General features: G+C 36.0%; 1 protein-coding gene across 11 annotated transcripts in view; it reads right to left on the bottom strand.

Moving 5' to 3' along the window:
- The window catches only part of ERC2 (ELKS/RAB6-interacting/CAST family member 2), a 413,636-nt gene that overhangs the window by 102,656 nt on the left and 293,475 nt on the right, over positions 1-17,505 (bottom strand). For all 11 annotated transcript variants that reach the window (XR_004419294.2, XR_004419295.2, XR_004419300.2 and 8 more), the window contains one exon: positions 7,028-7,093. Coding sequence is in view for 1 of the 11 variants with exons in the window: in XM_033071602.2 (XP_032927493.1) it covers positions 7,067-7,093 (27 nt within the window). In the remaining 10 variants the exon portion in view is untranslated. The remainder of the gene's footprint in view (positions 1-7,027; positions 7,094-17,505) is intronic.

Raw genomic sequence — 17,505 nt, 5'->3', positions numbered from 1 at the left:
ATTTCTCAACAATTTTGTCAATCTCAGACATAGTATGAGTGTGGATAAATTAAATAGGGTGGATCAGGAGTTATGTTTTCATTAACTCTAACCACAGATTTATATCACAACTACAACATAGAGTAAGGCACGCAAGAGAATTTAGAAACTTGGTAAAAACACTTCTTTCAGCAGCATAACATTGAAGGCAAGAAACATGTATCATTTTTTTTCCCTGCAATTAATTTAGGTAAGGATATAATACTCAATTACTTTAAAAAAACATAAAGGCAATCTTAAAGCACTTTCAATGCAAAAGGCTTGGACACAATTCAATCAGAGTGTTGGAATCTGTTATTACTTACACAGGTATAAATTCCTATTGGTCTGCAGAGCCAGAGTCAGACCCAAAGCCTCTAGCTGCCATAATCAAAATCATCCTAGCTAACAGAATCCCTAAATCATTAAAGACTTACCTCAGTGTTTACATTTGACTCTCACCATATTCTTAGAGCTAAAATGAATCCTCATGAGGAGCTCACAAGCCGGCCAGGTCAGCAGATGTAAGACACAGCACAAGGAGTGTGACTGTGCTGCTTTGATGGCTCCAGCAAATTCAGATTTAGGCCACAGTCACACTGGGAACAGGAGCCATTTGTAAGCTTCCAGCTTTGTTTGAGATTTAACACCTAATTTCAAGGTCCTAGAACCATGTGTGACAAAATTAATCATATCATTAATATAACTGGCTCAGAAAAAGCTTCTTGGAAGATCTATCAAAAAATCCCATCCAAAAAAAAAATATTTAGAAGAATTTTCTTTCCTAAAACGTGACACAGATTTACTCTCCAAAAATATAGCTCCATGGAAAATATCATTTATTACTGATCTCCATGCTTGCATCTGGTAGAAATATGTCTATCTGCAAAATGAACAAAGAGTTTCTGATTCTGATTAGTTAAACAAGAAAACTGCACTGGATAAATTTAAATTATTTTAATAACCTGATTACCTAAATTGGTGCTATAGCCTTTGAAGATAAAGGGATTTCAGGAAGGGTCATTTTGTTTTAGATTTTTGGACATAATTCTCTTCCAGGCTAAGGTTTTCCAGTTGAAGATGTTAGTGCCACCAGCTGGGTGTTGTCACTGCTCCTCCTGCTCCCTTATCCCCACAGGCAAGGACAGACAGGCTCTCCTGCTGAATGGGCACTCACCACTGCCCGTGTAACCTGGCTCAGCTGCCTGGACGTTGGTGAGGGATTGATTTCTGCTGATGGATCTGGGGGGTGAGAGTCTCAGCAGAAACACAGCAGCAAGTGATAATGGTGGGTGGCAATAACGTCCTCAGCTGGCACAGGTGCACCTCCTGGGCTGGGGACAGATTCCCTCATCCATTCAGGTGTGCTGTGGGAGGAATCCAGCTTCTCATCCCTCTCCCTGTGAGACTATGACCCCTTCAAACCCCACAGTAATGCTCTTTGTAGTATTAGTTTAAAAGTTCTGGTTTCAAGTAAAACTACTACAGAAACTGTTTAACCAGCTTGGCTGACTTTGGTGGAACTCAGAGCCAAGCTGAAGAAGAGCTCATGGTCTGGCCAGCCAGATGTGCCAAAAGGCTTCAGGGGGGAATCAATGAAATCATCACAGCTCTTCTGGAAAATCAGCCTGTACACATCTTCACTGGTTACTGGTCTGTAAAGAAAATATCAAAACAGGAAGAAGCTAAAACAGCAAGGCTCTGCTATTTCTGATATGCAGGGACACTCCATCACCACTGGAAATGAGCAATATACCCAAAATATTTTTTTCACAAATAAGAATATTGATGCCAAAACAGATTAGAGTGGGACAGTATAGTGAAATCAGAAATATTAACAGGCATTTCTTATCTATTTCTAATTCATTACATTAGTATTTACTGCTAGAGCAAAAGTATAGCTTAATATTGTCAAAACAATCTCAAGATGCAAATAATGAACTTAATTAAAACACACGAACTGGTATTTTTCTTAGATTCCTGTGTTTTTACTCTCTGTTGTAGAATTATTTATAAATTACCATGCTTCAGCCACTGATTAGAGGCTCATACTCAAGGCAAACCTATCCTGCCCAACACCTTTACTCTGTCAGAAAAAGGAAAATATGCAAGGTGCCTGCTGGAACAGCCAAACACTTTTATTTGTTTCTCTGCACCTACACCTCCCTCAGCTCAGCCTAGGCACCACTCTCTGAAGATGCTTCCATTATTGGAGGTGTGTGATCTGAAAACCTGCTTCCATATAAAACCAGTGCCACAACAGCAGAAAGCAAAACAGGGAGTGTGGATGTGACTCCAAACCGGCTGCAGGCTTGTGCCTGCTGGGACTGACTATCTCTGGCAGCAGTCATCACCTCTCAGAGGTTTTCCTTGAGAAAACCAAGAGACAAATGCAATGACAACTGGTATTTCATTGATGTTAAGTAGGTAAGCACAGGGAGGTTTTCTTATTTTTTTTCTTATTTTCAAAGTGGCATTGTAGTATTCTAACTAATAGAATATCCAAAATAAATTATTTTAATTAGGTGTACATTTCCCATCATTTGATGAACATGTTCTCTTCTATTTTTTATGAACTTCCCAGAACAATTTATATAAATCTAGTTTATTCGAAATTGGGCTTTTTCATCTTTTAGTGTTCAATTGTAAAATCTTACATTCAAAAGTTTGTCATAGGACCTTTGATTAGATCAGAGGTACTTTTGCTTCCAAACCAGGACCTTCCAATCAGAATGATCTGCAGGCACATTCACACACCTTAATATTCATCACTAACAACTCTTTGAAACAATTTTCAAGGCAAATAAAATAATAGTGATTTCCCACGTTCACATGATGATTTGTAGAATTGAAATCAACACAATGCAATTCATCACTGAATTCATATCTTTAGAGTGGATTTTTGCTATTTTTTTCCAAGATGTCACCTTAGCTTCAGATTTTAAACAACAGCTAGATTATTTTATTACTAATGTGAAATCAGTTTACAGCAAGTATAGCATTTCAAAACAAAAATGAAAGCTGTGAAAACACATACAGCTTTTTCTCACTTTCTACAGTGCTTAAAACTGCTCTGGTATGTTATTTATTTTTACTCTGGAAGATTATAAAAGAGCTGATGATGACAGTGGGCCTTGTGATTGCTGCCTTCAGACAGACTATATCAAAAGCTTTAAATTTCAGTTCATCAGCTGCATTTTCTCTTTTTTTTGTACACCTTCTGCACCTTCAGTGAAAAAGCTGAAGCCAAAGTTCAGGCAGAATGGCCTGACTCACACAGCTAAAATACAAGTGAGAGACAAAAAATTACTGAATTTATATAATTCATTTCTACAGCTACACATCAGGGTGATTTGGTGCCTCATAAATGGAATGTTTAAGATGAGATAAATGCCTGTCAAAGAACATCTAGTTCATGCAAATAATTTTGAGAATACATTTGTGTATATGCACAGGTGATTTTCTGCTATGAATAGAACAATCAAAAAGAAGAACATGCTCTGAGTGAAAACTGAATAGTACTGAAATAAATAACAGGGCTTTCATGGAGTTTAACAGGCCCAGGGTTTCAACTTCCTGCCTTAACTTCCATGTCAAGTGATTGACATATTGCCAGCATATAATTAATAAAAAATAACCAAATACATACAGCTAAACAAATTCCTACCTTTAATGAAAACCCTCTGTCTTCAGCAGTGAGCAATTAATACCTAAAAATACTAGCACTAATAATGAAATCTGTAAGAAGAAAAGAAAGGTAACTTTTTAACTAATTTAAAATGTCCCAATAAAAGCTATAAATGTCTTCCATTAAGAATAAAAGTATTTTAACAGGAATCAAGACTAGTCACAAATCTGTCCATGGTTTGGAAAAGAAACATTGCTTGGGAGCTTCTTCCTTTTGTTTAGTACAAACTAAGTTACAGTAAAACAACAATCATGCCTAAAAATGCACAAATCCAAAACGCCTTTGGGCTCCTGTCAATGTAGCAACACCCATTTATCTAATTAAGCATAGAGCTGGTATTCAATGAGAAAATTAAAATGAACACTGCAAACTGTCATGCTCCTTATTTTTCCCTGCCTTGCATGCTACTGATGCTCATTTCAAAGTTAGCATGTTTTTTCCAAAACAGGCCAAACAAAAAGAAAAATAAATGATTTACAAAAGTCATAACTTGAAATAATGAAAACAAAAAGCAGAACAATAGCTAATAGTTAATGTCTTTAAGCATATCCTTATATAGCAACATGACCAAATTTTGTTGTGCTTTGTACTGCTGTTAGCAAGCACATCTTGAAAGAGAACTGCTCACCACATCTCAGCACAGACAAATCTAGGCACCACATTTGTTTTAAAACAGCCTCCTCCTCCCTGAAGCATATGAAACACATCCAATAGTTTGAACAGTGAATATTTGCCTGGGCATTATTCTTCCATCCACGTTGCAGACAATTTCTGTTTTGAAGGAGTTTTTTACTGAACAGCACTGATGCCTTCTGAGGAATGCCTACACACTGTCTACTAAGGCCAAATTTTAAATTTACAGACATTATGGGCTGCTCCTAAACCCAAATTTAGCAGTCAAGCTTTATGATCCTATTTTCAAAAGCACATCAGCTGCTGCCAGCCACGGGCTGCAGTCACTCTTTGTTTCATGTGTGAAGGTAACTCTGTTCTGAGGATGGAACACACAATAAATTTATCCAAACATTCTTCAGCATCTTTTCAAACATCCCATCTACTTCACTTCTGACACAGAACCAAGTCTGCAGTACTGTACAAACAAAATACTGTACAAACAGGTTTTGTGAGATCTCTGACACTCTCATGGACAGCTTGTGGCAAAGTCTAAACTGATTTTCCAGTGTCTGCTGCACTGCAGTGGCTGGGATGAAAAGGGAAAACAAACACTTGTGTTCTACCTGCCCTGCTCAGCTGTGCCACTGAACATTTTCTGAGGGTCACATGGCTTCAGTTACCCCTGACAGATTGCTATATAGGCTTAATTCTTAAAACTTATCATCACCTCATGATTTTCTTTTTTTTTCCTCTGTAGGGGTGAGGAGGGGGGAGAGATCCTGTTTCTAAATGGGCTGGCCAGTGAGATTTCCCTGAGCACCTTGCCAGTTCCTTAATGAGTAAATAACTCCAACAGCTCTCTATAACCTCACAACATTTTCTCATCCTGCCACGCTGAATCTCCACCAATATTTCATGTCACTCCTGTGTAGTAGTTGAGCGCTGAAGTGGTAAAGTTTAAAGGAACTTCACTCATTTTTAATTAACTACATTTTAAACATACTTAGAGGACCTGCACGATCTGTACTGAAGCAGAGTCCCACCTCATGGCCTCTGCAAAAGCTTTGATTGCATAAATCAATCATAACAACTGGTCTTGGAACAAAACAAGATCAGAAGTGAAATGTTTTGGGATACCAGACACTTTTTTCTTTGGTAGGGAAAAAATCCTCAAGAAAAATCAACTACAATTCAAAAGCACATAATCTACTTTACACTGCTTTAATAAATGCTAAATAAATATGCCATCAGTCTCTTGTCAGCCAGCTTTCAAAATCATTGTATTATTTATGCACAAGTTTTCTTAAACTAAATCAAATGTGGTTTTGAGTCTGTTTGTTTGCAAGGGTTGCAATGAAAATGCATTCATAATTTAAATAACTTAAACTATATAACTACAAATTATGATAAATATACAAAGTATAAAATAGTAAGGTGAAGATTTTTTTTTCTAGAAACCCACATTCTTGCAGTTAAAATACTTTTAAAATTAAATTGTTTCTATTCTGTTTTCCTCTCCAACATAAAATATATTCCTCATGTTCATTCTCATTGGGTCTCTTGTTTTCTTCATGTTCACAATTAGCTTTTGGTAGATGTTTGTAGTAACAAAACAAACACATAAAAGCTTTTCCAAATAAGATGGATATACACCCAATTTAATTTTATTAATGTTGTGTTTTAATATGCACTCAGTTGACTGAGAGATTTGATTTCCCTCAGCCATACCCCTTGTTCTGAAAATCAGCAGAGTGTGAGAGGTAGAATGGTAAAATGCCAAAAGCAATATAATGTGTGGAAGCTTTAATAAGACATTAATCTTTGCTATGTTAGTAGATTTTGCTCCTCTGAACAGGTTCACTGTAGTAAATAAAATTGTTCCTGCATAAAAGTAGAGAGGAACATTTTCTACAAGCAATCCACCAAAGCCTGGTGTCTTCAGCAGTGCTGAGATCACGGGGATGTTGAGCCACAAATTTCAAAGGCAAGCCCCAGACAAGTGGATATACATCAAGCAATACCTGACACACCATGACAATACAGAATTTACTCATCTTTTGGGAGACAAACAGTACAAGCTGCACTTTGTACTCTTGACTATCACAAGCAAATTATTGTATGGGTGTTACTCCATGATAATATTTCAGGGAAAGAGCATGCATTGCACAGAGAGATTACACTTCCCTCATTAAACATCTGCTACTTGTTTTAAAATTTCACTAAAACATTTCAGCTTAAGACGTAGTCTCATGTTTTTCCATGCATATCATAAATTCTATTACAGTAAAACTGCATATGCTTCATCTGTGGCAAAATTTAAGTATCAAACTTTCATACACATTCTGCAAAGATATTAAATATATTACTGTGTTCATACAAGGATTATAGAGATGATACAGCAAATTAATACCAGTTTAAAGAACTTACCTACTGAAAAAAAGAAAATTGTTTAGACAGATACAAATAGATGTCTTTAAATGTTCTGTACCCACCTACACCTTTAGCCACAATTAGTTCTGATAAAAACTAAACCACCTAGACCATTAAACCATTAGACACAGTTTCTCATTTTCCACTGCATATGAGGAAACATCCTTACAGCATTCACAAACACACTTGTCAAGAAACACACAGCTCCATGCAGTGTAAAAGCAAACATAACAATTACACTGCAGCTTGAAAAAGAGAGAAAAGAGAGTTTCTCACCCCTCAAAACAAAACTGGAACTTTGGTTTACAGGAACGGCTATGCCCATATACCCTCCTCATCATCCTGTGTGCCAGACGGGGGGAGATGCACAGAGAAGGTGTTGGCATTGCAAAGAAAGAAAGAAAGAAAGGTTAGTTACTTTGGTGCATATAAAATACAATTTTCTTGGCTGTTAACAACATGACTTTTTTTTTTTAATGTAAGCCAGTGAACACAACTGAGCAACCTTGTGTTCCATATACAAGAATTTGCATCTATAGCAACCAGAAAAACAACAACAGTGATGTAGAATTTTTTCCCTCCAGTTAAAAGAGTGTGTAGGAAGATGATTATAAGATTAAATATTAAAAGATTATCTATTTTTTAATTGCACGCAATTCAAACCAACATTGACAGCAATGAAAAGGTCAAAACTTTAAGTAAGAAAAAAAATTAATTAAATTGTCTTACATTTGGTTAGAAGATATAAAAGTGCTGAATACCCCAAAAAATTATTAGCAAAGTAAAAGTACACTTTTCCAATATGCTATCAATTAAATTTATCTTTTCAACAGATGTTAAACACTGCACATTTTTTGATGCTATTAAATAGTTCTTCCCCTTTTTTCCAGTTTTGAACCACTAGGTTTATTAATTTCGAGTTTTTCAAGGGATAAATAACAATGACAAATACAAAAATTCATAACAATTTATTTAATTTGTTTTTAAAAGGGATTAATTTGTGGTAGATAAGATGAAAGCATAAACCCTTTCTTCACATTTATTATAAACCTGAAGTTAATAATAAAGATTAATTTTAATAAAATTTTAAAAATAAACATGAACTAAAGGAGATTGAAATGTTCTTCCCCAGATATGCTAAGATTGCAATTTCATAATGACGGTTTATACTACAGAGATGTGCATGTGCACAGCTATGTCTAGATACAGTTCTACTGTTCCCAACAATGTGATACTCAGCTTCTAGAGGTGAACAGCACAGTACTTTTCATTTAACTCAGCCTTTCAAAATCCAATAAAATAATATCATTTTAGTTATCCTGAAAATTCACCCATTAATATTTTAGAAACATTTAAAAGCCACATTCTATAATTTCAAAACCTTGAAAATTAGCTGGTGTAACATATTGCTGGCACTTAATTAAATCTAAAAATGTAAAAAAAAAAAGAATGGTAATTAATTATGATTGAAATAGACAGGAATTTTAGCCTGAAAATATACACTGCCAGTATCACTACTGTTCCTAACCCATTCTTGGAATAAAAAAGAGCTCCCAGATGTCAGTTGTTATTAAAAACCAGATGTTAAGATAGATGTCTTGCATGTTGCTGAATTAAGTAAAGAAATCTGACAGTCCACTATAAACTTAGCTATCATTTAACACAGAAGAAACGTGGGTAAATTTTTTAAAGTTAACTTGGAACACATCTGAGTTGTAAGGTCCACACAAATACACCACAAAGTAAAGACAGAATAAGGACTGAATATCCTATTTATTTTTGAAAGAAAGGGACAGGTTCTGTAAAACTCCCAATGAGCTGGGTTTTCCTCACTGAAAACACGATTTATTCCCTCTGAATTCTGCAGGAGCCACTCCTGGTCAGGACCATGAATGCTAATGGAACTGACTTTCAAGCTGACAAGAGTTTTTGTCAGGGTAAAGGTTGAAAAAAGAATGAGGGAATTTTTTTCCACTGAGTAGTTTGATCCTATTTCACTAACATAATGTGTTAGGTTAATCTTTGGTGATATCCTTAAAAACAGCAAGAAATCAGAATGGACAGTGCAACAGGTTTCCAAGAGACTCCTCCCCTAACCACACACAGCTGGTTGGTCTTTAGAGTATTGCAATTCTTCAAACAGGCAAATGTTCTTTTGTAATTTAAATTATTTGTGCAGAATTCTAGAAGAGTTTAAAAATCAAATATTTTCAAAAAAAAAAGAATTTTATGAGAAATTAAAGATAAATATAGTTTGACACTGAACAAAAAGCAAAAAATTAAAAGCTAGAGCTCAGTTAACGTCAATCAACATGGATTTATTGAGCATCAGTCCCGTCAAAGTAACTTTCTATCTTTTTCAATTACAGAGAGACTCTCCTTGATAAGGTGCTTTGAAATAATATGCTGAGATTTCTGTAAGGTATTTGATTATGTGCCCCACGACACACAGTCAGAACAATTAGCTCTACAGTGAATGAATGTTTGCTGGAGAAGGAAGAGGACCCATGCATAACTATCTCATCCCAAACTTGCTCCATATTCACAGCATCTGAAAGAAAAGCCTGACAAAGTCTTCCTGGAAAAGTGAACAGATCTGGAATATCTGAATAAATGTTATCAGACACATACACATATGCCTGAAATCATGAATCCATGATCTTAATTGGAAAACATAGGGCAGGCTTAGAAGAAAGGGAACTGCTTCTGAAATCAAGGACATCAAAAAGGTCTTTACAGGTCATGGTGGAAATGAACACATGGTACAGTGTTGGATTTATCAAGACAGATAAGGCAGAAAAAGAAAACTCAGAATTTTTGCTGTGTCTCCCTACAGTAGCGTAAGACCATTAGGAGAATTACACATCTGGTGCTCATGTCACACTCTTGTGAATATTTGAAAGACTGTAACCAGATCAGGAAACAGCTAGAAAATTATTGAAAAATAAACTTGGCAGTGAGAACCGAGACTCAACCTTAATGATCCCTCAGAAAACATTAGAAGATTTTCTGATCATTATTAACTGACATAGGGAAAAGGAGACAGATCTTTTCTCTGTAAAAAACATCCAGAGAGAGATTCAGAGGATGAAGTTACACTGCAAATGCAGGATATATTTTCCAGTAACTCGTCACTTCTGGATGATTTGAAGATTTCATATCAAGTATTAGACACTTTATAAAAGATATAGTTAATTATATTCACACTAATTTATTATAGATTTGATGAAGAAATTTTTGAGTAGTCCAGATTATGATCACAGTCCACTTAATCGTCAACATCTACAATTAATAAAAATCATCTTCCATAATTTTTCCTCTCATCTGTTTCAATGAGAATGTGTGCCATGATCCATCTTATCCTGTACACAAAAAAGTTTGTTACATATATTCCAATTTTTTGATTTGCAATTTCATAAAATTAAGCACAGTGTTCCCTTTTGACATAAAATTGAATAAAAATAATTTTAGAAACCAAAAAATCCAAACAATAATATCACTGTATTTTTGACTTTTAATACTAAGAGCAATCCCAAAACCAGTCTCAACTGATGTAAATCCTAACTTACAGTTACAAATTTTTCTGTATGGATAGGAACAAGTACCCAAAAGCACTGAATAAAAAGCACATAAGAATCAGGACTGTAATTTTTATAGGTTCCATAAATAAAGTATTGTATCAAGAAGCTAAGATTTGGTGCCTCAGTGCAAACAGATAATGGAGGAAATACAGAATTCTTCACTGAAGTTCTGAGACAAATTAAATTCACTACTTAGTTTTGCATCCTTGACACACGGTGTAGCAAAATAAAAGCCGCAGTTCTGCCTTATCATTTATTAATATTGGAACAGAGGATTCCAGAAGTATGCTTAGTTTTTCATATCAGTGTGTATCCTACAGAATCATTAATCTATGGCTCTTTCAAACAATAAACTACAATCAAGCAATTTTTCATTAATGTTTGTGTACATTAACTGCTTTTTAAACTTGGATCTTTCATTGGTTTATAAGGTCAAGAATAGCAATTCAATGACAAAAACTGCAAAGCAAAATCTCAGTTACTGACAAGCAAAACAGGAAAAAACCCAAAATTTGAGAGAGACCATTTGACTTGAGAAATTAGTATACACACTTGTTATTAAATTGTAATCAATTCAGAGTGTTTCAAATACTGAATGCCTTGAATTTTTAGGACAGACATCCCAGTATCTAATTCAGACCTGTATTTATAGTAAAGTGAAATAATCTCAAATCCTATTAAGGCCTTTTACAAATCACTGATTTAATTTCAGACTTTTGCTAGCTCTTTTTTTTTTTTTTTTTAATTTCTGTGTTGCTATTTACCACAGTTGTTTCTATCTTAAAAAGAAGTATCTGCTGTCACTAAAAGTGATTTACTGCTCTGATCCAATTGCCAAAAAACCTCATATATGTCTTCAAAGTATCAAAATTAGGAACTTAAAAAATAGTGCCTGGAAAACACTCCACACAGATGTAGAAAAGTCGTATAGAGACACTTTCTGTTTTGTTATTGGGATATATCTCAGTGCAACTTTGCAGGCACATTTCTCAGCCATTAATGCTCTCAGCAGTAAATTTGAGACAGGGGCCTTCAGGTACCAGGGCCTAGAAACAAAGGACAACTCTAATCATGGTCTACACTATTAGATCTATCTACACAATTTTAATAATCAGATGCCAGAAATTGTCAGCTCAGTCACAGCCATTCTGCATGTAGCATATTCTTGATTACTGGTGAGCATGGAGTAGCTGCAGAAGGCAATAAATATTTAGTAGAGTGCTCCAACAGCAACAGATCCACAGCCACTACAATGGTCCTGAGAGCTGCCTCTGTAAAATACACCTGTCTTGGGCAGTATTCTGAATTAATTTCACCCAAAACTGCACTCCCTTCAGCAATTTCACAGTGTTGGAGGACCTCCTGGAATGTATCTTCCATTTAAGTTGAATGAAACAGGAACCTGGGGTGCTCAGTCCAACACCACATCTGGATGTGAACCATATGTAAGAGGTGGGAATGACCAGGAGGATTTGATTCAAATCTGCATTCTTGATCAGGACTAAAACCCTAATGGAGGTGAACTCAAAGACTGCAAAAGTCTTCGTTGCTATGTGGCCACCTCATGAAAGTATGTGTATAAAATTGGGTTACAGTAAATCCCCCGCACTCCTGTGGCATGCAAGTACCTTTATAAAATCTATTCTTTAGAAACATAACAAGTCCTGATCTCCTTTTAGCTTTCGCAATACAGGCAACATTAAAAACTTGATGAGTTGAGCTTTTCTGGCTCTCTTCCCACAATAGGAGGCCCTTCCTGACAAGGCTCATCACATTTCCCTTTCATGTGCTGCATGCTCAGAATTAATGTCTTAACTTGGGTTAAATAAATCTAGTGATAACCTGCTCATCTCTGCTGCTAACTTTCTGATGACTGATTTACACTGCTCTCCTTATTATCTACGGCTACTAATGGGTCATTAAATGTGTAACTGCTGGCTCTGAACTGTGAAATTGTCCTACTTACAGCAAATACTTACATTTACAAATACTAATTTCCTCTTTCTACAAAGAAATCTACCTGCTAAGCAATGGCATTTCTTTAGAATCAAGAACTTAGTCTAAAAATCAGAATCTTTCAGAGCTTAGAGAGACTTTCATCTGCTGCTCAGTTTCTAGGAGCAATCACACAAACTCTCCATGCACAGAACAATTGACTAAGAAGAGTTCTGTGCATGAATGATTTGAAGACCTGAGCCTGTAGCTAAAAAGTGGAAAGACTAACAGGGGATTCATTTAAATGTTTAGGGCATAGAGCTTTAAAAGGTCTTTATTTTATGTTTCATTTGTATATTCAAAAAGCTGAATAAATCTTAAAAATTGCTTCAGCAATATGTATTTATGTCAGAGATCTGTTTTCAAAGTTATCCATAACAGAAGGGGTCACAAGTGACCATGCATCACCCAGTTATGAAAATGGCCTTAAGTCCCATCTCACCATTTGTTCTGTTTGTATATAGTTGGGTTAAAATCAATCACAAATACGCCCATGGGGGAAAGTGAAAGGTTGTTTCTGACCATTTGCAGCACCCAGACTAGCGTTAACATGAATAAGATGTTTCACCAGATACTCATGCATTCTGAAGTTTTATCACTAGATGAAGTGGAAACTCAATGCTTCTTACAAGAAGTGGTCCGTGAAATCAGATTTGCAATGCAAAAATTTATGGTCCCCTTTGTAGTGAAAGCCTGTGACATGTTATCTCACTTAAGTAACCAGTGCCAGATATGCAACTTTTGTTATCAAGTTACTGTCTCCCAGAAATGCATTTTTGGCTCTCTCAGTTGGTCTAAAGACCTATTTTAGACTATGATGGTGGCAGATAATTTTTCTACTAAGAAATGTAAGATAAATGTAAACCTCTATATAAGTGTTGTATATTATAACACACACATTCAGGGGAAATGAAGGGGAGAGATTTCTGTAGCTAAACATGATCTCAAAAAATTCTTCCATATGTGGAAAAGACTGGAAAGCTAACATATAAATATAGATATATATAAATATACACACTGTTCAGTCTGTATACATTTATATCACATTCATTAAACCTCAAAATATAAAATAAATTCATTTCTGTAAGCAAAGGAGAGGTATAACTTTTCAATGTGCAAAATCCTTTTCCTGGAGTATCAAAGACAGCTAAACCTATTTCCTACTTCTTGTTTTTAATACAGCTTCAGTTTAGCTGATCTTTTTGTAAATTAAAAATTTAATATCACTAAAAGATGTTTGAAAAGTAACCTGGTTACAATATAATTGCAATTAAGAGGTAGGAATAACAAAAGCATTATAAATATTCCAAATTTCTATTGGCTTTTACTTTCAGGTGAGAAATCTGGAATAGCTCACAATGTTTGTAACTGCAAAATGGCAGCAAATCAAAATCAAGGACCAGAGTATTCCTGAAAGATAAATTCAAATTCAGAGATACTCTTCCCAACTTCAAGGCTCTTTCTTTTCTTTCATCACAAGTACAATGTAACTCACAACGACCCTTAGGTTTGAAGCCAAACCTCAAAATGTGGGCAAGCCTCTGTGGAAGGCCATTTCAGTTTGCTTTTTAGGATAAAGTAGACAGAAATACCTAGATAGATGTCCGAAGTAGGCAAAATTTTCTACTGAAAAAAGCACATGATAACACTGAGTTTTGAGAAATGCTGAGACAGAAATTACTTCCTCATTAGAAGAGAAGTATTTGCCATTCAGTAGCTGTTTATAATAAACAATATAGCTATGATAACTGCATACAAATTAATTGGAAAATTGGCATTTTAAAGGTGACCATGATACAAAAAGGATTTTATTGCATTCAGTTCAACAAGTCTGAACAATGTGTGATATGAATCACAAGTTCTTTGTTCCAGAAGAATAATATGTGTAGCAAAGATGAAAAATTAGAGCAAAGATTAAAAATTTGAAAGCATTTATATGACTAATTTGCACTGCATTTCTGAGTTCTCAAAACACTAATTCAGTATAATACTAGTTATTTACAGTGGATATGTCTGGGATTGTTTATACTGAATGCACTGACAAGCAAACCTTGCCCTGCCCAAATTCCTAAATTAAATAAATCCATGTGACTCCGATGAGCTTAGTGCCGGCTCAGCTCGGTGCTAATGCAATTGCGTGCTGCCCTGCAGCTTGAGGCACCAGCAGAACGAGTTCACATCCAGTTGGGGAACAGACAAGAGCAAGCTCACACCTGCCCAAAAACAATGTGTAAACATACAAGATAAAGAAACACACAGAATATCAAACAAAATCTGGGTCAGCGAGGAAGGGCAATAATTCCAATGTAGTGCATTAGGCAGCTATATCATATCACTTGTTTTGTATAGGACAATGCAATTGGTTTTCTCCTTCTATTCTTTTTTCTTCTTTTTTCATGAAGAGCTAAAATATAAAGTTTCAACAATGCAGAAAACTCCCAAACAAGATATTTAATTTTTACAGGTACTAAACTTTTGCTCTGACTGAACTTTCTACTCACAGTCTAAAGAAATTTGAAAAATTTTATGCTTTTCAAATAACCATGGTTATTTGCATTAGCTAAAATAATCTGTTTTGGTTTATATTTTTATGGCTTTTAAGTTTTATTGTTTGGTTTTGTGTTGGTTTTTTTTAAGCAAAAATATCAGTTTTGTAATTCCCTAAGCCTGTTCAGGAGTTTGAGGTTGGCAATTTTCCAGGGTGGCCACAGAATCTAAGGCATTATGTTAACAACCAGGACTGCCAAAACACACAAAGTAGAATACTCTCCCTTCCCCTAAAATTACGTATGGATCAATACAGTGATTTGTAGATCAGGATCCAGACACTAAAATAATAATCATTGTTGGACTGTCCTGTGGTTCCGATTTCCAAGTCATCCACCTCAGACAAAATCCCATCTGACCTGTTCAGTTTTTCACATATCATCTTTCAGCAACTCCGAGGATATTTAGCAGTTCCAGCTGATGAATAAAGACCCGTTGCCAAGACCAGTCACCACTTTACAAATCAATAAACGCTTTTTTTTTTTTTCAGAGCACATGGTCTTCTTCAAAAAGTTCGTTTTTAGTGGCCTACACCTACTTGGTGACAGTCAGTTTGTTGTCAAGTTTCACGCATCACTGCATGTGATTTCTTTTCTCAGATGCTGGAGTTCACCAGCACACTTTGCCAAAGCCTGTTTAAAATGAGGTACATTTAAGAGTGATCCAGTTCCAGGCTCATTCTGGAGCAGCTGTCTTTGTGAGTGCAGAGTGGCAGGAAGGGAAGCTCCAGAGATACACCCTGCCCATCGCTGTCCTGACAAGGAGGACTTTTCCTTTAGATAAGAGGATAGTTCAGAAACCTTGAACTGCCTTTTAGGCCTCCTTGCTGAGATCTCAGAGGAACAGAAAACTTGGTGAGTTTGTAACAAATTACTTCTAAACACTAAATCTTGTCGAAGGGCCATCAAAAATGTTTTAAGTAAGAAAAAAAAATCTCTATGTAGTCAGACAGGATTAAAAGATGTAAAAGGACATCTTTTTACATGCTTAGGCACCATGTGACATTCCATCCTCAATTATAGCTTCTAAGAATAGGGTTGACTTTTTGGAAAGCAGCCAGTTCCTAAAGCACGCCCTATGATATTCACGTTTTTCTAAAAATCAGATTCTTTTCTATGAGCACATAATCTCTCATAAAACAAAATTAAAATATATTTGTAGCCCTGGTGACCACAGAGTAAAGCATTCAGCTTTGAATCCACTAAAACTCAGGTATTCAGGAAACTCTTAGGAGATTAAGAACGCTGTACATTTTATTGCTTTAAAAATCTCCAGTACTATGGGAAGTAAGAAGATTTGATAGTTGTTATAATCATAAGGACTGGCAATAAAATCAAAAGTATGAAAATTCTTCAGATATTATACCTCCAGTCTTACATGGTGTTAATGCAGAATCAAATTCTTCCCCATGACCTCTCAAATACCCTCATTTCCTATTAAGAATGCCATCAGACTAACTGAAGTATAGCTGAGACATATGCATGTCAGATTACCTACACTCCTTTTTTCATGTAGAGATGCCACTTTTAATTTAATAAGCAATTACAGTTTTTTACTAAGTAGTCCATAAGCAGAATCTTGAACTTACAACCTTCATCCACATGTTACTGTTCTCATGAAGCTGAAGAAGTCCTGGGTAATAACCAAAGATTGCTATTCATTATGTGGAGACCTTCCTGGAGTTCAGCTCACACATGCCAGTAAGTTGAGGACTGTAAGGACTTTGAGCAGGGAGTGAAAAATGAAACAGAAATGAACAGTAAGTGAACATGGGTGACCAGAGCCTCAAACTCAGAGCAGGAAACAAACAGGGAGGGACTGAGCAGCTCCTGAGATTGGAGAACAAAGGGAAGGAGATGTCACAAATGAGCAGAGCTGTGGTTAGCAGGGCAGAATTCTCTGTTGGCTGGTAGCTCACGGGACTGTTCCCAAACTGAAAGGGTACACCTGGCACCAGGAGGGCTGTCAGTGAGGCAGCTGTGGCAGGGAACACAAATGTGCTGATTCCTAACAACTTTTGCCATTTGGTTCAAGAGCACACTGTCACAGGTGTGACACAAGCACCTCCTTCAAAACATTTTCCATAAAAGGCAGAAAACTGAAAGATCATGTGGGCAGCTGAGGCCAAGACAAAAAGGTTTGAAGGAAAACCAGAAAGGATGTAGAGGTGAGAGACACAAGAGGCAGGGAGATGGACAGTAGGGTCTGGGAGAAAGTCTGTGCTGTGGGGCAAGATAGCTGCTAAATCTATAAGTTCAGATTTATTTAGCTATGGGTTTTTTTGTTCCAGAGAGCTCCTGGATGCAACAATCCATATTAGATTACTGTAATGCACTCTACAAGGGGCTCCATACTACAGCTCCCTGGAAACTGAAGCTAGAGCAAAAAATGCTTATTAAGCTCATTTTCATTCTAGGAGTATTACAACCACACTTCAGGATACACACTGACTGCCAAAATGTTTCCAGGTGGAAATTAAGAAAGATTGCCAACTCTCAAGCCAAAACTGAAGAGAATAAATTTAAGTTTTTGTGCAAAGCTGCAAAATTATCTTTTTTTCCTGTTTTTTTAAAGACTAGTCAAAAGTGGTTAATATATGTTATTGAAATGGCAGCACTCAATCCCCAGAAA

The sequence above is a fragment of the Catharus ustulatus genome, chromosome 13, assembly GCF_009819885.2.
Source record: "Catharus ustulatus isolate bCatUst1 chromosome 13, bCatUst1.pri.v2, whole genome shotgun sequence".
NCBI classification, from domain to species: Eukaryota; Metazoa; Chordata; class Aves; order Passeriformes; family Turdidae; genus Catharus; species Catharus ustulatus.
Note: the sequence above shows the minus strand (reverse complement) of the source record. Positions and strands in the feature narration are given on the sequence as shown.